This window comes from Schistocerca gregaria, chromosome 1, assembly GCF_023897955.1.
Source record: "Schistocerca gregaria isolate iqSchGreg1 chromosome 1, iqSchGreg1.2, whole genome shotgun sequence".
Classification (NCBI taxonomy): Eukaryota; Metazoa; Arthropoda; class Insecta; order Orthoptera; family Acrididae; genus Schistocerca; species Schistocerca gregaria.
Genome location: NC_064920.1, coordinates 1,122,555,824 through 1,122,583,123, shown reverse-complemented (window position 1 = coordinate 1,122,583,123; position 27,300 = coordinate 1,122,555,824). Strand labels below are relative to the sequence as shown.

The following is a 27,300-nucleotide window of genomic DNA, read 5'->3' as shown; positions in this document are numbered from 1 at the left end:
CAATGCTTGCATGTGATAACTATATGAACTCACTGTTATGTCTAAATAATACTTTGACATTTTATCAGATTAACAATATTGTCCAGTTAAGAACACAGTATTATGTTAAAAATTATTGGGAATATATGGAGCCCATTTCATTCTGAGATCATTGGGAATAAAACATGCTGCATTAGTATATAGAAACAAATGGTGTACATAGATAAATTTGTGTAATGGGGAAAACATATCTTTTTATTAACAACAAAATATCTTCCAAATGTTATTCCATGATATTCAAATGAGGAAATAATGATATTCACTTCAAATTCTTGAGATGTAATGAAATTTTAATATGAAACATTTTGTGACAAAATTTGTAGTTTTATTAGACACATTTTAATTACTCTTGGCACAAGTGACACTGAAATTAAGTACTTTTAATTTCATTTTTAAAAATAAAAATTCTTAATTCACTCTAAGTCCCAGAGCTTGAGTTGTAGGTACCACAGAATTATAATATTAAAAATAGTTTTTCTGCCTTTGTGAGGATGACATTTGCCATTGGAAGTGATGGGAAGTTTTCTGCACATCATGACAGTACTTTATTTGTATTTCACGAAAGACAGTACCTTAGGCCATGGGACTTTCAACCCATTTAATGTAGTCTGTACTCAATTTTTCACTGCACTATTGTTCTTATAAGTCTTCAGTCAGAAAACACACCTGACACTTCTCTGAATTGAACTCAGTTTATGTCAAAAATGTGCCACAATGAGCAGGGAACTGTACATTTTCACTTATTATCACAGCAGCTTCTTTGTTTTTAATCACTTGAGTGGTATCACAAAGCGTCTGTGAGATGTGATCCACTCTGAACATTCTGCTAGGTATCAGGATCATAACTCAGGGATGGTTTCTTCATTTCAATCATAGGCAGGATCCCTGTCTCCTGAAAAGATAAAAAAGATAAACAAGCTGTGACATTGTCGCAAATAAAACAGTGACCTGACTATAGAATAAATTTCCTTTACTTTACATCTACGGTCACAAACTTTTAGTCAACAGTTTACCAATTTCAGTCTATAATGACTATCTTCAGATGTGTGTGTGGCTAGTAAGTTCACCGGATATTGCTATTGTAGGCATACACAAGTCTTCAATGATTAATTGAACAATGTAAAATAAAGGGAGGATACAATCGGTAAAGTCTGTAATGGGCTTATAAGGTATAAGAGGCATTACAGTAATAAAATGTGATGAAATAGAACATGACAAAAGTTAGATTGTTAAAAAGAGGAAGAGTTAAGAGACAGTAACTGACATATGCTCAAGTGCCAATGTTATAGATAATGACATAAGTAATAAACGGCTTCCATAGTGCACAGAATAATATAAAAACTATAAAACAAAAGACTTGTGTATGCCTACAATAGTGACATCTGGTGAACTTACAACACAAACATCTTGTGGCTACTGTAAGACAGTTTGCTTTGAACAGTAGTGCTGCTGACATGATGACTCGTGCATATGCTGTTATTTATAAATATTTGATGATACTGATGCTGATTTTACATTTGTCATTTGACAATCCCACTATGGCTTCAGTACATTAGGACATTTTTATAAAACAGATATGCCTCTTCACACTTAAAGTGCACAAATTTACATGTAAGCCAGTAGTACTTTTTATTATAGTTTATTTTATTGTTTTAAGCTGCAGACGATCTGCTATTGTATTTGTGTTTTCCCATATTTTGCTGCAGATCTGAAAATGGTCATTATGTACCAAAATGGGTACTTTGTTGACAAAAAGTTTGTGACCACAGACGTAAAGTAAAGGAAATTTAAAAAAGATAAATATGAATAACGTGGTTACTGGCAACAGCTTTCTTTAAAATAAAAACAGTGGATAAAACTTGTGCTTGATAGACACACAGCAAGAGAGAGTGTAAAAAACATGATAAATTTCATTTTTTGTCATATCAAGGGACAAATTAAGAAGGACTGGAAGATGGAGAATATACTTGAAAGGCACATGAGAACAGAGAAGTTATTCTGAATGCAACATTAAGGGGAGAGTTTCCAGTTATGCGAGATGAATGTTTAATCAGTTTCCCTCAACAGCCCTGGCTTATGGTCTGTGTTAGCAAAAAGTTCAAAGAGATTTGGAAATTCTCACTTTTTTGTGTCACCTTCAAATATTTTTCCACTTTGTCCTGATAAGTACTGACTTTTCATCTGCATTTAATTATTAGTTCATCAGGAAACAAATTGGAGGCTAAACTACCATACATCAACAATGCTAAGACAAAAATAATAATTACAGTGGCTCGAATGTTTTAGTGACAAATTTTCTTGTACTAATTTTATGTTGCCCATGTCATTCTTCATATACTTGTAGTTCATGTGAGGCCTGTTTAAAAAATTCTGGGACATTCATAATTTCACGCTAAAGGTGTGTTGGGGTGAAATGTGGCATCCCTACACGAACCTGTGTTTAACGTGTAACTGCCAGAAGTTTTATTGTTGTATGTCTTAGTTATTGTTCAGTGCTGTATCAAGTAGAACATTGTGTCATACAGTTTGTGAATTCTGAGATGGCAGGATTAGGGGAGCAAAGCAAATTCTGCTTGAAACTCAAGAAAAAGTTTACAGAGGCATACCAAGTTATGTAGGAAGCCTACTTGGTGTTAAAAATGGTTCACATGCTTTAAAAATGGCCAGGCAGAGGTTGATGACCCTTGTTCAGGACAACTTTCTATGTCCACCGACAATGTTCCTGTCGGGAATGTCAATGAAATTGTTTGCGTCTAGTGTCATGAAATCCTAACACAGCATCTTGGAATGCACTGTGTTGCTACTAAGTTCATCCCACAGCTCATGAGTGAAGACCAGAAAGTCCTTTGCCTCACAGTCTGTGACGAGTTTTTGGACTATGCAAATGAGAACAAGATGTTCCTTAAGAGAACCATAACTGGTGATGAGATGTGGGTCTATGGTTATGATGTTGGGACCAAGGTTCAGTCTTCACAATGGATTGGGAAAGTTTTTCCAAGACTGAAACAAACTTGTCAGGCCATCAGGCCAGGTCACGTGTCAAAGCCATGCTCTAGTTTTCTTTGGCTTTGAAGGATTAGTTCATTATGAATTTACGCCTCAGGGAGAAACTGTTAATTGATGGTACTATCAGGAGGTGTTGCGATGCCTGCAAGAAAATGTGAGAAGGAAACTGCCTAAAATGTGGTAAGACAATTCATGGTTCTTGTGTCAATGTCTCATCCTCCATACTCTCCAGACTTGGCCTCTATGGACTTCTTTTATTTCCATAATTGAAAACCCCATTGAACAAATGAAGATGTGCAACAACAGAGGAGATAGTAGAAAATTTGCTGATGGCGCTTCATGTGATCCACCAAGAGGCACACCAAGACTGCTTCTAGAAGTGGAAGCAGCACTGGGAGTGGTGTATCAATTGTGGAGGAGAGTATTTGGAAGGAGACCATGCACAGTAAGTAACAGGTAAGCATAGAACAATTTTGTGGACAAAGCTCCAGATTTATTTGAACAGAACTCATACGTGTTTATGAATACTGCACCAGCATCATCTAAAACTCTGCACCAGTCAGAAATTATCAGACCTAACAGAATAAGTTTTATCTATTTAAAATTATATAGGATAGTGAATTCTCAGTCTAATATAAAAGATGAATGTAAACCAGCAGCACCTCATGAAACCAAGATTTATTACATTTGCATGTATTAAATAATGATATTTTATAATTGGTTTTGGTTTTGTTTTGCTTTAGGGTGCAAACACAACTGGGGTCATACACACCCAAGTCAAAACTATAGAACATGAAGACAGAGAGGAGTTAAAAAACAACTATACACCAGTCCAAATTGACATAACAGAAGACAGCTAAAAACAGGCACATGGAAAAAGGTCTAAAAAAGACACCATACAGAAATGGAGGTCCAAAAACTAAAAATTAAATGGCCTTTGCCATATTGCTTTGGCAGATAAAAAATAAGACGCGGTCAAAGCCCATGCGTCATTTGTTAAAATGGCGAATAACTCAGACAGCAAACCCAAACGGGAATGTAAAACGTTAAAAAATGGACATTCCAGCAGTAATATGCAGTTTTTAGCATTGGGATGTCTTCCTCTCATATCTGTCTAGTGCTACCATGTAGTGTGATGCTTTTGGAACTTAGGGAAAAATACTATGAACTACGAGATGGACATGTAAAAAGCTGTGAGAGATAAAATGGGGCAGCATGTGCTTATAGTGTGTCTGTTTCATAAAAATATACCAAATCATCACCTTCTGAATTCATCATAGACATTGTTTTGAAACATTACCACAAACCTCAGTAATTTTGATGGTTTTTACACAATTTTTTTTTAATGGGACATATATGCACCAGAAATTTTTTTAGAATGTAGAAAAAGTAGTGCAGGGGTGTGTCAAAGCCATTTTTAATGTTATGTTGAAAACTTGTGTGTGATATTTCACGTTTTTTCATTGTCATGAGAATAAATGCGTTTTCGGTACTGATTTGTTATACTTTTTCCATAATTGCCATCCTTATAAAACAATTCTAGAGTTAAAAATTTAACTCTGAAAATCCTAGGTTCACATGAAAACATGGATCTAATTAGGTTCATGGAACAAGTGTCCCACTTCTCTGATTTTCATAGTCGGTCTGCTTAAAATTTTTTGGTGGTGAAAGTATATTATTTATCAAGATAGGAAGACAAGTTGTGACCTGATAATTTTCAAGTAAATGCTAAATCAATTTTAACCATGGAAGAGTTAATTGATTTTGGTAGCTTGTTAAAAAACCTTTCATTTGCTTCATCAGGAGCAGTGAGATGTACGCCCAAAATACCACCCAGTCAAACTTGTAGAAAAGCTTTTTTACAACTTGTCTTCATATGCCTAATAACAAGTTTGTCTCTCAGTAAGTAACATGCCGACCCTTCTCACACAAGTTTGTCATAGCACCAACCAATTGTAGTCAATGTTCATGGAATTCAATGCTGACAAAAGCAAAATCGCAACAAAATCCTGCAAACTAACGGAAGACAGTCTTTTCTGAAAGTGATTGACTGACAAATAATGAAAGGATGATTCGAGGCATTGTTGTGTTACGCCTTTACAAAGAGCATGCAACAAAAGCCTCACGTGAATTTAAGTTTTTTTAACAGTGATGATTCTTTAATTCCTCACTGTAAATAAATTTTTCTGCAGGTTTATAAGCTATCACTGTTCAAAGAATAACAAATAATGAACTTCAAAATGGTTGTAATGTAACATCTTGATACCGCTATCTGGTCATAGATTCCAAAAACTTGAAGGCCAAGCCTTGCAATGTGGTTGAAAATCCTTTCCTTGTCTAAAAGCATCTCAAGTTGCATTGCACTTCTTGTTTTTTCCAATTAGCTTCTCAGTGAAGTGTTATGAGGCTATCCATATGCCATCTATTATTTACCAGCAATGCCACCAACTCCAGGCTTCTTTAAAGAATCAAACTCCCATAAACAAAATGTCCTCAAATGTCCTATTACTTTACAAATGGTTTAATGTGTTTCACATTAAGCATGTAAGCATGAAAAACTTTGGGAAAGGTTTGAAATTATGTTTAAAGTTTGCTGGACATCACTAAGCACACTCATTATCAAACACTGCCTGAGTATATTCTGGATAATTTGCACCCCGTTTCGAGCAAAAGCTATTTCTTCGGACATCTCAATGTTTACAATGTTATCTGTCCTAAATTGTGTGCCATAAAATGGCATAATTTCGCAGGTACAATCAATGTTATGTGTGGATACTGTGAAAAATGTGTTGGAAATAGAATTAGTAATAAAGAAGTAATAAATTAAAATGTTGTGCCTAATGCTGAAGTTTTACTGCATTGACAGTGAAAATATACTAAGTGATAAACTTTTCTGCTTTCATTACTTTGTCACAGTGTAACATCATAGATGAAGGGTCGACCTGCGACAGCAGTTGTACAACTTGCATACGGGCCACTAGATGCCACCACGAGTGCATTGCGATCGCAGGTGCGCGTGTTGCGCACGGGCCATGAGGTGCCGCCATGAGCGCGACAGTATATAAGTGCCGACAGAGTTCAGCCAGCTCTCATTTTGTTTGGCACTCATTTTTGTCTATTCTCTTATTTGCTTAGTTGCTTACCTCTTCTTCGTTTATGGCTCATGTTATTGTGCTCTCTTTCAGCCATTCTGATTGTTTTGATTTATTCCCAATTGAGAAGTGCTCTTTTTGGCATTTCACTTTTGCATATTTCTCATTTTGCTAATAATATGCTCCTTAGTTTTTTACAGTTGAATTGATTAACATAGTCTCATGTACTGTTTGTTCATTTCAGCCTGTTCATATTTTGATGTTCTTTAAGTACTGTAATAATTATCAGAAGCATTTCTTCCCTTAAACTTGTGTAAAGTATTCTCGATGTAGGGTTTGTTCTGTGACACAGGTGTAAGGTTTTATATAAATTATATATGAAACTTTGCTTTAAAAGGAATTTATTTTTTCAGTTTGTACTACGTCAGATGACACTTTTGTGGCATGAGGGAGAAATTTGAGGGGTGAACCCATGGAAATAGTCTTAAGTGATCCCCTTTAAAAATAAAAATTTGTGTGACACTGAAAGATGTAACACTGTAGGCACAAAAAATTTATATATATAAAATTATACATCACAACAGGTGTCTGTGAGGAAAGGTCTGAAATTATGTGTACAGCTTGTTGATGATCACAAAGAGCTCTTATTCACAAATAGCTTATGAACATAGTCTTGGTAATTTGTGCACCATGAGTTCTGCTGCCTCAAGGCATGTGCACAGTTTATAACTTTAATTATATATGAAACTTTGCTTTAAAAGGAATTTATTTTTTCAGTTTGTACTACGTCAGATGACACTTTTGTGGCATGAGGGAGAAATTTGAGGGGTGAACCCATGGAAATAGTCTTAAGTGATCCCCTTTAAAAATAAAAATTTGTGTGACACTGAAAGATGTAACACTGTAGGCACAAAAAATTTATATATATAAAATTATACATCACAACAGGTGTCTGTGAGGAAAGGTCTGAAATTATGTGTACAGCTTGTTGATGATCACAAAGAGCTCTTATTCACAAATAGCTTATGAACATAGTCTTGGTAATTTGTGCACCATGAGTTCTGCTGCCTCAAGGCATGTGCACAGTTTATAACTTTAATACCTGTTTTATTGTTTTAAGCCATTAATGTAAGATTATACCTCTTAATGAGTGGATGATGACAGCATTTTATATTTTTAAATTCAATCAATAATTACATGAAATATTGAAAATCAAATTTTTGATGTCCCTGCAAACCTTTAGATAGGCAACTTGCAACTGGATCCAAACTCCATTTTAGCCAGTTAATGGTATACTGTCAACAAAAACCAAGTTGACACTCAGCACAGTGGCTGATGGAAGCCACAGTGAAGGTGTTTTCAATTTACAGTCAGTCCCATCAGCCATGCAGAGTAGTACTCTATGATCAGCCATCAACTTGGTTTGTGCAGACAGCAGATGTTTTTGGCTACACACTGAGAGGGGTGGTACAATGGTAAAGACACTCTGGACTCACATCCAGTAGAAGGTTAGTTAAAATCCTTGTCTGGCCACACAGATTAATGTTTTACTTGATTTCATAAAATCACTTAAGGCTCTCACTGGATGTTTCCTTTCAAAAGAAGTCTGTATGTTTTCACATACTAAAAGAATTTGTAATTTTACTTATATTAATTTACAAATTTTTTAGCAAACTTTCATAAAATAAAGTGTCATGAAAACTATGGATCTTGAAATTGACAAGGATTTCTTCAGTGTTGCAACCTGTGATTAACAAAAGATACTTCCTAGTATTGTGTGAAGGTTAGCCAATATGTATGAAATTGGGACCTGACTGGCTGCAGAATAGACCCTACCTGCTTCCAACACATTCATCATAGAGCTACATCTAAGTCCATATCCTGCAGAGTGCAGCACTGCAGTGGATATTCCCATTGTACCACATATGAAGCTTGGGAAAAATGACTGAATAAGCATCTTGGTGTTCACTTTAATAACTCTAATCTTGTCTTCAAGATCCTGTGGGAGCAACACATGGGATGGGGAGGTGTAATGTATTCTTTGATCCACCACTTTTGAAGCTGGTTACTGAAGCTTTGAATGTAGACCTTCATGGGAAGATTGTGGCTATATTCAAGTGTTTGCCATTTCAGTTTACCCACAATTTCCATAATCTTTCCCATGGATTAAACAAACCTCTCACATGTAGTGTGTCCCATATTTGTGTAAATTCAATGTCCTCTGTTAATCCTGGTTGGTATAGGCCGGATAAATTTGAGCAATATTCTGTGATGAATAACTCAAGTGTTTTGTAAGCATCTTAATATTTGTGGACTGATTCTATTTCCCTAATATTCATGGCGACCGCATTTCCATTTTCTGTAATATTCTACCAAACAACCAATGTCTACATTTTGCTTTACCTACATGATTTTTCTAATCCATATCCCTACAAACTTACATGCACAGGTGCATGAGGTGATAGGTTCCAGATGTGACTAATTGATGTTGTAGTCATACAATACATTTTGAGAAGAGCAAAATTCACATTTTTCAACATTTAAGCAAGTTAAGTTTTTGTACCACTTTGAAATCTCCAGATTTGACTGCACCTTTTCTCAGACAGTACTTCATTCTAGATAACTTCATCATCAGCAAAGTAATTGTGGTTACTATTAACACTGTCTGAATTGCAAGGTCATTAATACACAACATGAACTGCAATGATCCCCACACACATCTCTAGTGCATATATCAAGTTACTTCTACATCTGTTGACTCTTTATCTAAGATAACATGCTGCGTATTTGATAGCAAAAAATCCTCAACCCAGACACAAATTTAGCTGGATGCCCTATGTCATCATAGTTTCGGTAATAAGTGTAGGTGAAGTAGAGTCAAATGGCTTTAGGAACTATAAACTACTGTCTTGATCCGTAGCTTTGAGGATATCATGTGAGAAAAGTGCAGGTTGTATATCACATCATTGATATTTTAGGAATCTGTCATTCTGTTCTGTACACCTCATTACATTTGATCTAAGAATATGTTCTAAATTGTGCAACAAATAGAAATCGAGGATCTTGGATGGTTGTTTTGTGGATCACTTTACTGCTTCTATTATAGATAGCTGTGACCTGTACTTTCTTCCAACCAATGGGCACAATTTTTTTTTGTGACACATCTGCGGCGTGTTATAATTAAAAGATTCAAAATTCACTATAGAATGTAACAGGTATTGCAATGGATCTTGGAAATTTCTTTGATTTGAATGATTTTGGCTGTTTCTTATTGCCAATGAAACTAATATCTATTTCACTCATCTATGAGTATAAGCCTTAAAGTGACACAACACCCCTGGATTTTCCCCTGTAAAGAAAAATCGGAAAATTCAATTCACTGTTTCCAATTTCACTCTGCTACTCTTAATATCAGTTCCTGCCTCATCCATGAGTGTCTGGACACTAATGTATATACAGAATTTCTTTGGGTTTTGTGAGAGATTTACTGCTAACATGCCACTACAGGAATTGTTTAAGGTTTCGCCTACAGCCCATTGGACAGCGAAAAGCATTTCTTGTAGCACCTCTAAATCTATCGTCATATGTTAAGTTTTACACCTATTATGCAGTAGCCTCTGTTTCTTTAGAAGTTTGTTAACAGTGACTGTATACCAAGGGGAGTACCTCACATCATGATCTTTGAGTCCACAGTATGTTCAGAAAACCACAGGGAGCTTAGTAAAGCAAGACAGAAAGAGAAAGCTCCTCTGCTAAAGACAAAGGTAATTCCTCACACTCATTTACTTGAATAGCCATAATACAGATCAGTGGTCATAATTGTACAGCAAAGTGAAATTCCGATAATGATGGTGTACGCTTTGAATCTGTATTGTGTAAATTATAACACTGACAAAGTTATAAAAGTTTGTTGCTATTGTAGTTTGTAAAACACCTGCATGACCCTTGTATTTCCCTAATTTTTGTATGAATGATTTTCATATGATGAGATTCTGTGAACTGCAGTCTCTTGGAAGTTATGCCAAAGCAATGCAGAAAGCACTGGTGTAAACAAATAACAATAATTATTTTATTAAAAATTTTACATGTCATATTTTATTGTCCCAGTAATTAATATTAAAATTCTAGGGATTTGTAGCACATTAAATTATGGTTGAGAGTAAGCCGTATTTGTGTTGGAGGGGAAAGGGACAGCATATGCAGACATGGATAATAAACATTGAGGTGACAAACGTAAAGCAATAGTTACACAGACATGCACTGATGGCATAGTGTCACATATGTAAGGTATAAATTAGCAGTGCATTGGTGGAGCTGTCATTCATATTAAGGTGATTCATGTGAAAACTGTCTAATGTGATTATGGATGCACGACAGACTTTAAACACAGAGTGGTAGTTGAAGCTACACACATGGGATATTCCATCTCAGAAATTGATGGGAAATTATATTCTGAGCACCACAGTGTCAAGATCGTGCTGAGAATACCAAATTTCAAGCATTACCTGGCATCAAGGACAACTGGCGGGTGACAGTCTTCACTTAATGACCAAAAACAGCAGGATTTGTGTATAGTTGTCAGTGCTAACAGACAACAGACAAGCAACACTGCATGAAATAACCACAGGGTCATTCCATCTCAAATCAACCAAGAGTCTGAACCTTGATATCTCAGATTGGTTGAATTTTTCCCATGTAATTTACCCACTAACACTAGTTTAAATTTGAAATTTCTGGTTTTTGAGTTTCAAGGCTTTAAAAAAAAAAAAAAAAAAAAAAAAAAAAAAAAAAAAAAAAAAAAAAAAAAAAAACTCTGATTGTGATCAATCGATGATTGCTTTAAAACGCTGTAGCTAAAAAGCTATACAATCTAGAGTGCTCAAACTTGCACCATTGTTTTCCTCTAAAAATTCCCTTCAATTTGATATGTAACATTACTATGCTACCTAAATCTGAAAATTTTAAACTATTCCAAAAAACATATTTGAAATTTCCAAAATATGTACCCTCGGATTTTTTCTTAAAAATTGTATGTGTTGTCCAGTCTAACTGACTATATGCATGCAAAATTTCAAGATGGGATATCAATGGGTTCTTGTATAAAATAATATTTTACTACCACAATACACACTAGTGAGGTGAAAAGCAGACTATTTTTAGGCTATGAATACTAAGGTAGGCCTATGTAATTCTAACAAACTTAAATGATCATGTTAGCCTTTTTATGCAACATTACCCTCTTATTGTTTGTTAATTCATTAAATGATATTTTAATGTGAGAATAAAATATATAAAAAAATAATAACTTAAGAATCTTATGATTTTATACGACATTCACTTTTTATTATTAAAAAAAAAAAAAAAAACATACAAATGTCTCAAAAATGAGATCGACAGGAAATGCAAAATGGCTAAGCAGGGATGGCTAGAGGACAAATGTAAAGATGTAGAGGCTTATCTCACTAGGGGTAAGATAGATACTGCCTACAGGAAAATTAAAGAGACCTTTGGAGAGAAGAGAACCACTTGTATGAATATCAAGACCTCAGATGGAAACGCAGTTCTAAGCAAAGAAGGGAAGGCGGAAAGGTGGAAGGAGTATATAGAGGGTTTATACATGAGCGATGTACTTGAGGACAATATTATGGAAAGGAAAGAGGATGTAGATGAAGACGAAATGGGAGATAAGATACTGCGTGAAGAGTTTGACTGGGCACTGAAAGACCTGAGTCGAAACAAGGCCCTGGGAGTAGACAACATTCCATTAGAACTACTGACGGTCTTGGGAGAGCCAGTCATGACAAAACTCTACCATCTGGTGAGTAAGATGTATGAGACAGGCGAAATACCCTCAGACTTCAGGAAGAATATAATAATTCCAGTCCCAAAGAAAGCAGGTGTTGACAGATGTGAAAATTACTGAACTATCAGTTTAATAGGTCACAGCTGCAAAATACAACACGAATTCTTTACAGACGAATGGAAAAACTGGTAGAAGTGGACCTCAGGGAAGATGAGTTTGGATTCCGTAGAAATGTTGAAACACGTGAGCCAATACTAACCTTACGACTTATCTTAGAAGAAAGATTAAGAAAAGGCAAATCTACGTTTCTAGCATTTGTAGACTTAGAGAAAGCTTTTGACAATGTTAACTGGAATACTCTCTTTCAAATTCTGAAGGTGGCAGGGGTAAAAACAGGGAGCATAAGGCTATTTACAATTTGTACAGAAACCAGATGGCAGTTTTAAAGAGTCGAGGGGTATGAAAGGGAAGCAGTGGTTGGGAAGGGAGTGAGACAGGGTTGTAGCCTCTCCCCGATGTTATTCAATCTGTATGTTGAACAAGCAGTAAAGGAAACAAAAGAAAAATTCGGTGTAGGTATTAAAATTCATGGAGAAGAAATAAAAACTTTTAGGTTCGCCGATGACATTGTAATTCTGTCAGAGACAGCAAAGGACTTGGAAGAGCAATTGAACGGAATGGACAGTGTCTTGAAAGATGGACATAAGATGAACATGAACAAAAGCAAAACGAGGATAATGGAATGCAGTCAAATTAAATCGGGTGATGCTGAGGGAATTAGATTAGGAAATGAGACACTTAAAGTAGTAAAGGAGTTTTGCTATTTAGGGAGTAAAATAACTGATGATGGTCGAAGTAGAGAGGATATAAAATGTAGACTGGCAATGGCAAGGAAATCGTTTCTGAAGAAGAGAAATTTGTTAACATCGAGTATAGATTTAAGTGTCAGGAAGTCGTTTCTGAAAGTATTTGTATGGAGTGTAGCCTTGTATGGAAGTGAAACATGGACGATAACTAGTTTGGACAAGAAGAGAATAGAAGCTTTTGAAATGTGGTGCTATAGCAGAATGCTGAAGATTAGATGGGTAGATCACATAACTAATGAGGAGGTATTGAATAGAATTGGGGAGAAGAGGAGTTTGTGGCTCAACTTGACTAGAAGAAGGGATCGGTTGGTAGGACATGTTCTGAGGCATCAAGGGATCACAAATTTAGCATTGGAGGGCAGCGTGGAGGGTAAAGATCGTAGAGGGAGACCAAGAGATGAATACACTAAGCAGATTCAGAAGGATGTAGGTTGCAGTAAGTACTGGGAGATGAAGAAGCTTGCACAGGATAGAGTAGCATGGAGAGCTGCATCAAACCAGTCTCAGGACTGAAGACCACAACAACAACATGAGATTTTCATATAGGGTCAAGGTTCTAGGTTTGGCCACTACCCCACTTATGGCCACCTTGATGTAACGGATCCAATTTTAAGCTCCTTTGGAATACCAGACAGTCCTACCATAGATTATAATAAGCAATAAGAGCAATAAGAAATGTGCGATTCAATTGTCTATAGAAACATTTCTTTGTTTGGTCTTATTTGAAGTCACCATTTAATGAAAAGATCTGTGTTGCAGAAGTTGAGTTATGTAGTGTTTTTCTTTAAGCAACACACAATCCGTTTTTTTGTATTCTACATGTTGTACAAAGCACCAGAAGAAAATTTATTGAGAGGTAAGATTAAGTATTATATTTTCATTTCCTACAAGTTAAACATGATAAAACCTAAAAACATGTCATTAATGTGGCCGTAAGTAGGGCCTCGACCCTACATTAAAATGTGTATGAAATAATCATAGCAAAAAAACTTATTAGTGTGTACTTGTACTGTGTTTTAGTGTTAAGTTGTCCAAGTGATCTAGTATAGAGCAGTGTAGTCTTACTGTACGCCATGCCATGTATGTGGTAATATATCAAACATCATAAAATACGATAATTTACTATATTTATTTTTTCTAGAATGATCCAAATTATAGAAATGTAGTTATTTACATTGTGTATATATATATATATATATATATATATATATATATATATATATATATATATATATATATATATATATATATAAAGATGATGTGACTTACCAAACAAAAGCGCTGGCAGGTCGATAGACACACAAACATACACACAAAATGTCGAGCTTTCGCAACCGGCGGTTGCTTCATCAGGAAAGAGGGAAGGAGACGGAAAGTTGAAGGATGTGGGTTTTAAGGGAGAGGGTAAGGAGTCATTCCAATCCCGGGAGTGGAAAGACTTACCTTAGGGGGAAAAAGGATAGGTATACACTTGCACACACACAGACACAAGCAGAAATTTGTAAAGGCAAAGAGTCCGGGCAGAGATGTCAGTCGAGGCGGAAGTACAGAGGCAAAGAAGTTGTTGAAAGACAGGTGAGGTATGAGCGGCAGCAACTTGAAATTAGTGGAGGTTGAGGCCTGGCAGATATTGAGAATATATATAACATCTGCTTGTGTCTGTGTATGTATGGATGGATATGTGTGTGTGTGCGCGAGTATATACCTATCCTTTTTTTCCCCTAAGGTAAGTCTTTCCGCTCCCAGGATTGGAATGACTCCTTACCCTCTCCCTTAAAACCCACATCCTTTCATCTTTCCTTTTCCTTCTCTCTTTCCTGACAAAACAGCTGCCGGTTGCGAAAGCTCGAAGGAAAGACTTCCCTTAGGGAAGTATGTGCGGATGGATATGTGTGTGTGTGTGTGTGTGTGTGTGTGCGAGTGTACACCTGTCCTTTTTTTCCCTAAGGGAAGTCTTTCCGCTCCCGGGATTGGAATGACTCCTTACCCTCTCCCTTAAAACCCACATCCTTTCATTTTTCCCTCTCCTTCCTTCCTTCCTGACGAAGCAACTGCCAGTTGCGAAAGCTCGTAATTCTGTGTGTGTGTTTGTGTGTTTTGTTCATGTGCCTGTCTGCCGGCGCTTTCCCGCTTGGTAAGTCTTAGAATCTTTGTTTTTAATATATATATATATATATATATATATATATATATATATATATATATATATATATATATATATATATATATACTTTTTGATAGTAGAATTTGTCACCTTACAGAAATGGCATCTCAGAAGAATTGGGCGATTGTTGCTGCTATATGTTGTAACCCTTTTAAAGTAGAACAACATAAGAAAGAAATGTAACAGACTGGATGTGCTCTCTAGACTTAGGAATTATTACTGGCATAAAAATATGTGCTGTATGTAGGAAAAAGGTTTGTGACAAACACAAAACAGAAGTAGTTTTACCTTGCAGTAGCGAAAATGTAAACTATTCTTTTATTGATCCTCAATTTTCTGTAGACTATTTGAACAAGTCACTGTAACTCATTGGTGAGTCACCTCTAAAGAAGAAAAAGCTTGCTGTGCCTACGTATGCAAAGAAAAAACTTGTTAAAATAAAGTCTAGCTTAGAAAAGAACTTACTACCAGAATCGAGTCCTGAAGAAGTTATTACTGAACATTTTGAAGAGGAATTGGAGATTATTCAAAATATAAAATAAAAGTTTGCTCAAACAACAAAAAGAAGTGAAAACATGATTTTGTCTGTCTTACCTATGAGTTGGAGCTGTCAGAAAATAGAAGAAGAATTTGGAGTGACAAACTTCATGGCTCATGCAGTAAAACTGTTAGCAAAAGAAAAACCAATTATGTCAAATCCTAATCCTAAACTTGGAAGAACTCTAAATGAGAATATTGTTGACTGTGTAAAAGACTTCTACAATTCTGACATTAGTAGAATGATGCTGGGGAAAAAAAGATTGTGTGACCATAAGAAATAATGATGGAAAGATCCAGGTTCAAAAGAGGCTAGTGTTGGCAAATTTACAAGAAATATACCAATTATTTAAGGAAAAGATCCCTGCAAACAAAGTTGGGTTTTCCAAGTTTTGTGAATTAAGATCAAGGAACTGTATACTGGCTGGAAGAAGTGGCACATTTAGTGTTTGTGTGTGTACCTTACACCACAACATTAAGCTAATGATGAATGGTGCTAAGATGCAAAGCCTTGTTTTGGATAGAAATAAAACTGCTTTGAAATATTATCATTCCTGCCTAGTCATGATGATGTGCAATCCACCATCGCAATGATGTTTTATGGATATTTGTAAAGAATGTCTTGGTGTCTCAAGACTCAAAGATCTATTGAATAGATAGGTGTCTGATGAAAACTGTAGTAAAAAGTGCTGATGACTTTATGGATGAGGTTTTGGACACTCTAATGAAGGTAAAAACTCATTCATTTATAGCTAATCAGCAGAAGGAATACTAAAGAGAAATCAAGGACAATGTAACTGAAGGCCACATAGTAGTCAACTGTGATTTTGCAGAAAACTACTCCTTCATAGTACAAGATGAAATACAATCATTCCACTGGACTACCACCAAAGCTACACTACATCCTTTCATCATATATTATAAATGGGAGGGAAAACTAAAACATCTGTGGTGTGTCTTCATATCAGATTGCCTGAAACATAATACTGTCGCTTTCTATGTATTCCAGAAAAACTGCTAGAAATCATAAAGCAAACCTTGACTTTTGGACTTAAAAAGATCGCTTAGGCTACTTTTCTGATGGCAGCACTGCACAATATAAAAATAAGAAAAACTTCCTTAGTTTGTGTTTGCATAAAACTGATTTTGAAGTTGAGAATGAGTGGGAGTTCTTTGCAACATCCTATGGCAAGGGTGCAAGCGATGGCCTTGGCTGAACTGTTAAGCGGCTAGCTGCTAAAGCCAGCTTACAAAGGCCATATGACCAACAAATCTTAACCCCTAAATCACTTTATGTATTTGACACGGACAACATAAAAAAACACTGACTTAGAATACTGCACAACATAGTCCTATGAACTGGCCAAAGAATACTAATCAAAAGCAATTATGAGAACACAAAAGTTTCACTCATATAAACCGTGCACAGAGAGTCAAATTACTGTCAAGCCTTATCATTTTAGTCTGGACAAGTCTCTTGAATACGTGACAACACAGTACCAAGTAACACTGACACATATGGAAAATATTGCTGCTGGTTTCATGACAGTAGCATATGATGATTCTTGGTAGCTAGGATGCATTGAAGAAAAATACAATGACATGTACCAAATAAATTTTTTACACCCAAAGGGTCCACACCAGTCTTTTTACTATCCACAACCAACAGATATATTAAATGTCCCAGGAAATACTCTTTTACAAACAGCGAATCCAACAACAGCTACAGGAAGAACCTACACTTTAAGTGCTAAAGAAATGAGGTTGTCTTCTCTTGCTTTGGAAAAATATCTTAAAAGATCATAAAAGAAGCACATTTAAATTATTTAACATCTACTCTCACTAAACACTTAAGTTGTATAAATACCATGTGTATTAACTTTGTAAATACCAATTAGTATTAGAAATACAGTTCTATCCATGCAAATATCAAAAACTTAATCTTTTTCTCAAGTGAAATTACATATATGCCAATTTCTAATATAAGGAACTTGTTGTAAATGATTACAAATAACACTGGAAAACCAAGAAAAAGATAATCTCTGCTATTACAACTAAGGATGAAGGTGAGTGGCTTTATTCAAAATTTTAACTTGTAGCATGTATATTACCAATTAAAATGTGTTCACTTCCTTCTGATGCGCAATTAAAAGAATAATGAAAATTAAGTTAAAACAACACTATATCTTTTAATGAATTAACAAACAATAAGAGGGTAATGTTGCATAAAAAGGTTAACATAATGATTTAAGTTTGTTAGAATTACATAGGCCTACCTTAGTATCCATAGCCTAAAAATGGTCTGCTTTTCACCTCAGTAGTGTGTATTGCGGTAGTAAAATACTATTTTATCTAAGAATCCATTGAGATCCTGTCTTGCAATTTTGCATGCATGTAGTCAGTTAGACTGGACAACACATACAATTTTTATAAAAAAATCTGAGTTTACATATTTTGGAAATTTCAAAAAATGTTTTTTGGAATAGTTTAAAATTTTCAGATTTAGGTCATTTACATATCGAATTGAAGGGAATTTTTAGAGAAAAACAATGGTGCAAGTTTGAGCTCTCTGGGTTGTATAGTTTTTGAGCTACAGCATTTTAAAACAATCATCGATTGACCAAAAACACAGGTATTTTTTTTATTTTTAAACCCTTGAAACTCAAAAACCAAAGGGCAGAAAAATTTGAAATTTCAAATTTAAACTAGCATTAATGGCTACATCACCTGAAAAAAAAATCATAAAAATCTAAGAAGTCATCGTTTAAATCATGTAGTACAATTGGTTGATTTGACATGTAATGACCCCACAGAAATCAATGTGGGTCATACGACAAACATATCCATTAGCACAGTGCAGCAAAATTTGGCATTAATGGGCTATGGCAGCAGATGACGAACATGTCACTTTGTTAACCTAACCTAACCTGCACCACCTTTCCTGCATTCATGACCATATTGGTTGGATCCTAGATGAATGGAAAACTGTGATTTGGTCAGATGAGTCCTGATTTCAATTGGTAAGAGCTGATGGTAGGGTTCGAGTGTCGGTCAGGTCCCACAAAACCAAGGACCCAACTTGTCAACAAGGCACTGTGCAAGTTTGTGGTGGCTCCATAATTGTTCAGAATTGTTCCTGGTCAGTATGAGTGAATGATGTGGCCACCGAGATTGCTTGACATGAATCCCATCAAAAATTTATGGGAAACAATTGAGAGGTAAGTTTGTACATAATTGCAATTATGGGCAGCTATAGAAGCAGAATGGCTCAACACTTTTGCAGGGGACTTCCAACAACTTGTTGAATCCATGCCACATTGAGCTGTTGCACTATGTTGGGCAAAAGGAGGTCTGACACAATATCAGGACGTATCCCATGACTTTCGTCACCTCAGTATAGATGACAGATGTCTGTCCCCTCTGTGCTTCCCCTCTCAAACAAAAAAATGTTGAGATGCCATTGATAAAAGATATTTTGAAAACTCCCCCTCCCCCACCCTGACCTTGCCTCCCCCCCTCCCCCTTCATCCCTCCATTATGGAACAGAAATCTGAAACTATGCCCTGGGCATGCAACCTTTCCTCTTGAATAGTACCAAGGGAGCATCCAAGCTAAATGTTCCTGTCTGATGAATGGATCACTGTATGTTCCTATTGTTTTCTGTTTGAGAACAAGCAAAAAATTGAAATGCTGAATCTATGACAGTATTCCAGATTTTTGTTGTATTTAAGCAGAGAATGGTTCCAATATCCAGTACAAACATGAATAAATGTAGCTTTTTTTTGATTTAGATATGGGATGTGGAATTAAAATTCAGGGTGAAAGGATATCAATGATAAGATTTACTGATGATGTTATGTCAGTAAAAGTGAGGAAGTACCACAGGGCATGAATGGAATGAACAGTGTAGTGAGTACACACTGTGGATTGAGAGTAAATTCAAGGAAGACAAAAGTAATGAGTAATACTAGAAATGTAATTAGCAATAAGCTTAATATCAAAATTGGAGACCATGAAGTAAACAAAATTAAGTAATTTATTACCTTGGCAACAAAATAACTGATGATGGATGAAGCAAGGACATGAAAAGCAAACTATCACAGGCAAAGAGGACATTCCTGGGCAAAAGAAATCTTCTAGTAACAAACATCAGCCTTAATTTGAGGAAGAAGCTTCTGAGGATGCAGAACAGCAGAGTATTGAATAGAAGATATTAATGGAGTGTGAGGAAACTGATAAAGAAGAGAATTGAAGTGTGTGGAATGTGGTGCTGTATATAGAAGGGTATTAAATATTATTTGGAATGATAATATAAGAAATGCAGGGGTCCTCTGGAGAATCAGCAGAAATGAAACACATGGAAAACAGTAACAAGATGAAGGTACAGACAATAAGAATAACCTGTGTAGCACTTGAGGCAGCTGCAGAGGGTAAAGCCCTAGGGGAAGACAGAGACTGAAATTCATTCAGCAAATACTGAGGACACCAGGCGGAAGTGCTACTCTGAGATGTAGAAATTGGCATAAGAGAGAAATTCATGGCAGACCGCATCAGAACAGTCACAAGATTGATGATGCATAAAAGAAATGGAAATGTAGGTTGCTATTGTTCAGGCAACAGTGTTGAACTGCTGCTGCAATACTCACCCCATTGATGTGCGGCATCTCCAGAGCTGCAGGAACGTACGTTGTCCCTGGAGAACACCGCGTACAGGAGCGCTTCAGGGCTGGACGTTGCCGTGAGCCGTGGCAACGGACTGCGAACCGCAGCTCCTCTGCCATTTCTGAGCACAGGGATTGCTAGAACAGAGCAGAAGAAAATATGAGTAGGAGAAATCCAGCTCAGTACTGACATGCTACATAAAACTCCTAATGCAAATAGTTACATTAGAATTATTCAGTTTGTTTTCAAATTGTTTTCTGTTGTTACTGGCAGCACAAATCTGTATAAGGGTCACAGATATTGGTAGTGTTAATGGCAACAGTAATGTGATTGCGTAATGTGCTAATATTTCTTCAGTGGATGATAGGTTCAACAGTGTCAATAATCACTTACCACAATGATAAATTTGTGGCACACAAGCAGCAATTTTCTGAACACGTGATTGTTTGTCTATAATATCTTTAAAGTTGGGTTCTTCTTCAGGAGTTGTCAAGAAAATTGTTCTAATGGACGAAAACTATTCCCTTTTTTTAATAAAATAATAAAGTGTGTATTATGTCTTCTATGGACCATGTTGCCTACATGGAAGATGTAGGTAACAGAAGAAAAAGAAGCTGATTATGTTAATATATTTGTCTAAAGTACTACTAATCCTGACTGTATTTAATTAATGTTAATTTACTCTACAAAACTGCTGTACTGGTGTCAAACATTGAAACATTGATATGTTATTGAGAAAGTAGTTCCTCAGTCTTTAAGTCTGTATCACAGCCATAAATGGAATTAAGTAATGTACAGAAGTTCTTTACCAGAATAAGGGATAAAATAGCGGAACATCAGCCATGGCACCTAGAAATGACTTTGCATTGGAGGGAGTAATAACTCGAAGAAAGTTTGGGGGAAGCTAATGACTGTAATAATAGCAATGCTTGTTTCATTTTATCTAGCAGACAGTGACAAAACAGACATAATCAAATAGAGAAACCACACCAGTTGTGAGTACTATTTGTATTAACAGCTATTTCAGTATCAGACAGTGACATTTTGATTTTTTCAGGTAGCACAACTTTTGACAAACTTTGATTAGGTATGGTAATAGATTCTTTTGCACAAAGGAAAGCCACTTGGTGTAAAGTTGTAGGAAGATTAGAGAGAGAGAAAAAAAGAAAATGCTGTGACCTAAGGATTGAAGAAATGTGTACTGTCTTGCTTGTTTCTTATTTTTACTGGCTTCATATTTCCTCTATTTCATTTTATGTCACGCAAAAGAGAAAGTTATTAGTTAGTAGTCAATAAAGAGTGCAAGTTTTCTGTAGAATTCTTACTCTCCCAGTCACAAATAATATCAGCCAGTACCAATTCTGAGGTTTTTTGTAAGGTGGCTAGGATGTCTAATCGGTCGACTGGGAACAGAAGAGGCACCACAGCGCATTTTAATTTCCACTGTTTTGAATACAGGTTTGATGGCTTCCATTACAAAATATACTTTTGAATTCCACAAATCAAAGTACAGTGACGTGCGATAGTCTCTGCTGTGTGAAGAGGCGTGGCACTGCACTTTGGCACATTTAAGACCAATAACGCATCTTACATTTTCTCGAACATATCTATTTTATATATCAACTTCTTCAGAAAGATGTGCGCTACTAAATAGTGCTTTCAACCCGAAAATTTAGTTTGCCTGAACCTGAAAGTTTACAGTCAGGTTTTACTGCTAGTTGTGCCTTATGGTAATGACATATAACAGCCATTTAACACTGAGGGTAGTTGTCCGTTATTCCATTTATCATATTTGTTTGACAAAGAAACATGATCCAATATTCATCAAATTTCCTTGACAAATATCTTTGACGTGGCACAAAAAAGGGGCGTTACACTGTCGTCATATTTTTCGTCAAATTTCAGTTTGGTGGGCAACAATTTGTTATGATCTGCAGTTGCTTGTACCACAATTTCACTGTTTGTGCATTTGGAAGAAAAGCAGCGGAAAAGGGGGAAACATACTTGGGTGAATCCATGGGTATTACTGCGAGACGATAAAAGTATTGAGCAAAATTTTTTGCGAGAGTTGCAAGTTACGGGCATCAAGTTTTATATAAATTACCGGTACTGATGACTGGATGAGAGTGCACTTCATTATTTGTTCAGTAAAGTGGCTCACCATTTTACAAAACAGAATACTCGCTTGAGAAATGCTATACGTCCAGAAGACAGACTCACAGTAACACTGCGATTTCTTGATGAAGGAGAGAGCTGCTCTACTTACAATACGGCGCTCAAATACCACAGTGCATATTAACCAAACGAATTCCAGAAACGTGTGAAGTGATTTATAAACCACTGAATGAGGAATATCTGAAGGTAAATAAATGTTCAGTACACTATTTTTATTTTGGAATAATTTAATTAATAGAATTAGTTATCCCCAACCACAAAACTAATAGGAAGTACGAAACAGATGAAGCGCTGATTAACTTGTGGTATCCATAGACAAAGTAGAATGGAAGACTAAGGAAAAAATAAAAATAGTTTACCCTTGCTTAACCCCCACCCTCTCCCCGCAAAAGTCGAAGCAAGGTTATTAAAAAAGAGTCGAAAGAACGCATCAGCTATAGCGATACCAGTGCTCTTAGCGGTCACATTTTACATTGCCGTGAGAACAGAAGACGAACTGCTTTTATAATCAAATCTATGGTGAGGCTCTAGAGTTGATCACATTTCTTTGACGAAAGTCGAGATTTGACGACGTCCCCTATTACACTGTCAAATTTGTTTGACATATAAACTTTGATAAAGAAATGTGATAGTGTAATACCGGCCAAAGCGACATGATATAACCTATTAAATTTCGGTTATGCAGGCCCGCAAATAAAATTTCTTCCACTGATATTTCGGCCGCTTATCGTCCGGCCATCTTCAGAGTAAACTGCGGCCGAAATGTCAGTGGTAGAAATTTTATTTTCGCGGCTGCATATCCGAAATTTAATAGGAGACTATTCATTACGCCGCGAAAAGTTGAACATTCACTATACATAAGTGAAACCACAAACATTTTAGAGCATATTTTATTTACAGCTTGTAATAGCCATTCCGCATTCTATGTACTTTATATGTTCATTACCCGGTGTTTTACTTAATCATTCCACAGTGCAACGGCGTACCCAGGATCTGAACTAGAGGGGCCCAGGTCATACTAATCTCAGGAAACAAGGACTCGAGACAACATACAGCACTTCCTATTAAATAAACAGCAAACCAGTGAAAAACTGCTTTTAATAAACATTTTAAATACAAGAATGCACTTGTACAATCCGAGAAAACATGCAGCATTTCTTATTAAATAAAACAGTAAACTAGTAAAAAACTTCGAATATCTTCTGGGGGGGGGGGGGGGGGGGCAGCTGCCCCCCTCTGCCCCTCGCTGGGTACGCCCACGCCACAGTGTGAATTCCAGAGTTTCGATTCTACATATGGATAATGTAATTTCTTCGTTTACGGTCAGTGTACTTGTATTACTTACTACTTTTCTGTTTCTACTCAAATTATTAATCAAATCATATACTCACTCTATCAGTCTGCGCATTCTTTTTCGAATTCCAGCAGAATTCTAGGATGGCTACTAGGATAGCAAGTGCCAATCCGCATAGCAAGACGACGAATACGCCTCCTACAAATGGAAAGTGAGAAGAATTAGTTCGTTTATGTACATCAGAAAAAAGGAAGGAAGGAAGATGAGGGTTTAAAGTCTCGTCGGCGACGAGATCAGAACTGGGAAAAGTTGGAGAATGGTATCTGCCGTGTTCTTTTCGAAGGAACCACCTCGGCATTTACCTTAATACTTAAGGTATTTGAGGAAACCAAGCAAAACATAAATCTGGATATCCAGATGCGGATTTGACCAGCTGCCTTCCCGAATGGAGGTCCAGTGTGTCATAACCACCTCGCCAAACAGCTTAGTCTTACATTAGAATAAAATTTTAGAGTTTCATATTAAATATAGTTTAAAGGCTTAAGTCTAAAGAATTTTATACTGAACGTTAAGTAGATTTATTTGAAAGCATGTTCTTTTCCATTTGCTTGTACTCTTTTCAGGGGCAATGCAAACTCCACCTACGAATCAGTGCGGTATGGGACATAAAGCTGAGTTTTTACTCACTGTATACAACAGGAAGCTATTGCGATCTATTGCATGGAAATAACTTATTGAGTTTCCGAGTTGTGTTACTCTGCAGATTGCTTAAGTTTTGTCATGTTTCTATGAGAATAAGACAGCTTGAAAGCACAAGATTTAAGTTTTGGTTGGAGAAATCTTTCAGTTGTGCTAACTGCTTATTCAGCGGAGTCAGTAACGAGCTATGTTTCAAGCTTAATCAATAAACCCTGACTTAAGAAAAATTAATAGGAAATTTCCCAATTTTCAGTGATACGTACTTGCCACTCCCTTACCTATATTCTCAATCCCTAGCGCGTTGGCTTTGGATTCCTTGCTTTTGTCATCCCTGTTACATACATCTCCGGTATTTTTCCACCATTTGTCGTACAGAATCTGGATTATACCTTTCTCTTGCAGCTCCAGGATGGCAAGTGATATTTTGTCTCTCCAAGGTGACCCTGTAACAACAACAACAATAATAATACTAACAGTGTCACAATATCTGATTATTTACAATAAACATTGTCTTACATTAGTAAAAATATAATGAAAAGAAAGACAAAATAGACTGATTTCGCCTAGAATGTAGATGTTGTTGTGTTGCTACATGCAATAAGACCTTTCACTTCTACGAGGCAACCATCGACTAATCTCTAACTTAAAATCACCATCATTATAATCCAAAAAAGATTACAAGAATGTAGGTGGTTCTTCGATTGCTTTGTTAATTTCAGGAAAGAAACAACTGTTGTACTCGTTTACCTATACTTTCATACAGGAGGCAAAATATCAGATGTATAAGGACTTCATCCACTTTTGCCCTTAATATAGTTATCAAACTCTGTGTGACTTAAAAACTCTAGACATCCAGTGAATAAGGCAGAATCTTCCAAGCTTTTGGATGCACATAACAACGAAATTTTCAACTAGGAGAAACACTTCATTGAGTTTCTCAAGCGGATAAGTTCAGTCAGATTTGCTCTTTCTGTAACTGCTCGTTTCGGAAATAAACAAATTAATATTTAAACACACTTTTGCATATTTCTTCTCATTAATGCCTTACGACCTGGTTTTCTGGACAGAGACGCTCCTAGCTAGTCTGTCGTTGGTGTACGAGCAATGTCTTGGTGCCTTCAGCTGAGGGTGAAGTTGGTAGTATCAAAATTTTACTCGGATATTAATTTTGTTTTAGGATTTACACAAAATAAATGTTTTGTAGATTCCTTATTTATTGTCAAACACAAAACACTAAAACATATGACTGTCTCATTCAGTTTAAAATTTTCAGTACTAATCAAAGATAAATGAGGCAGTCTTTTTGCGCAATGTCTGTCACTGTGAGTGGTAAGGTTACGTATGTTCTAAGTGTTCTCGCTAAATTCGGAAAAACTATAATTACACTAATTGAAAAAGATAATTTTTTTTTTAGAGATGGTTGGTTCGCTCAGACTTTGGCAAACTCTGGAATTGGAGTCCGTTTGCGGTGCGAACCTGCCCTCCCTCCCCCTTCCCCAGATAGGGCCACTGCTGTTTATGGGATCAGTCAGAATAATACGTGGTCTTTCCCCACAACCAGGTTGTAGGCGTCTCTTCAAACAGATGGACATCATAACCGCACTTTCACAATAAGAAACTCGTGAAAGGTGACCCTTTGCAAGTGGAAAAGGAATAGCAAAATGCTCCACACACGTATGACAGATCGCAGCAATCTGACGCAAGATCACAGGTGTGTTGCAGATCACAAAGACGATCACTGATCGCTCGTAATGCCCAAGCAATGGGATAAATAGCCCGTGAGTGGCAACATGGCTGGCTGGCTGGCTGCGACACGCTTGGCTATTAAGCAGGAGTCTCTAAGTTTGCTTCATGTCGCTACAACCCCTTGGATTAAGCAATTATGTTAGAACTCATTTGAGTTAGTCAGGAAACAATGAAAGAGAACATCAGTAGAAACCTCCTCTCTCAGGGATCTTGATCACCTACGTCTTACGGCCTGCTAAAAGTTCATTGAAGACAATACCATTACGACGCACCATGAGCGCCATTGGATAGCCGACTTATAGATTCGCGGAACATCTCTTACCAGTCTCCTTACTCCACACACTGGTCACTATGTGCCTCATAGCAAGAACACGACAGACTTTATCAGCAGATTATGCGTCTGCGTATCTGAGAAGGGGATATAATGGTGGACTTCATTGTTGTCTCGTTATTCACTCGTGTTCCCATCAAAGCATCTGTAGACATGCTTCTTCAGTTCGTTGACGTCACTATTGTGGGTTTATTTAACCACATTTCGATATCATCGTAGCTTTTGTATGGCGGGGGATATTTGGACGGACGGCATCGCGGCGGGTGAGTCCGTTCCATTAACTCCATTAGTCAACCTGTTTATGGGATACTCTGAGGGCATCACGTTGAACAACGCTCTTGCAAAGCGTAGTTACTTTTATCGTTACGCCGACGACACGTTCTTTGTTTGGCCTCATGCTCGTGAAAAACTGGAAGAATTTCTAACACTGCAACACAACGCCTCACATATTTTAAAGTCACTTGATTCTATGATTTTAAAAGAGCTTTTTGTAATTATATGTGCTTATGAGTTTCGTCAGTAATTAGTGTTTACGAAACTGTAATATGATGCTATGAAAAAAGTAAGAAATAATTATGTCAAAGCTTTGTAGTAAACACGCAGGCAGTGTCAGGAAAACTCATACTGTACAGAGCCCAAAAAATATTTTTTATGGCACGATCGCTTGCAGTGGTAGTAATGTGAAGTGTTGGCGCGTTAATGCTAAATTGAGATTGTTGTGAGGTTGGTTTTGTAACATGTGGCAAAGCAAAATATATAAGTGAGCAAGCCTTTACACATGATCAGAATTTCTTCAGGTTTTGTGAGAAGGTTTTCATTGTATCTGTCTGTCCACACTCTACGCTTTGTTTTTCACCTGTCTTGGGGTAACCACTGTTTCTTTCGT

At 36.5% G+C, this 27,300-nt stretch overlaps 1 protein-coding gene across 1 annotated transcript in view; it reads right to left on the bottom strand.

Moving 5' to 3' along the window:
* Positions 1 to 258: 258 nt before the first annotated feature.
* LOC126292321 (glutamate receptor ionotropic, kainate 2-like) overlaps positions 259 to 27,300 on the bottom strand; it is a 1,291,187-nt gene continuing 1,264,145 nt past the window's right edge. The window contains exons 16-19 of the mRNA XM_049986255.1: positions 24,616 to 24,780; positions 23,736 to 23,836; positions 20,154 to 20,306; positions 259 to 931 (exon numbers count right to left, since the gene is read on the bottom strand). Coding sequence (XP_049842212.1) covers positions 866 to 931; positions 20,154 to 20,306; positions 23,736 to 23,836; positions 24,616 to 24,780 — 485 coding nt within the window. The 3' untranslated portion in view covers positions 259 to 865. The remainder of the gene's footprint in view (positions 932 to 20,153; positions 20,307 to 23,735; positions 23,837 to 24,615; positions 24,781 to 27,300) is intronic.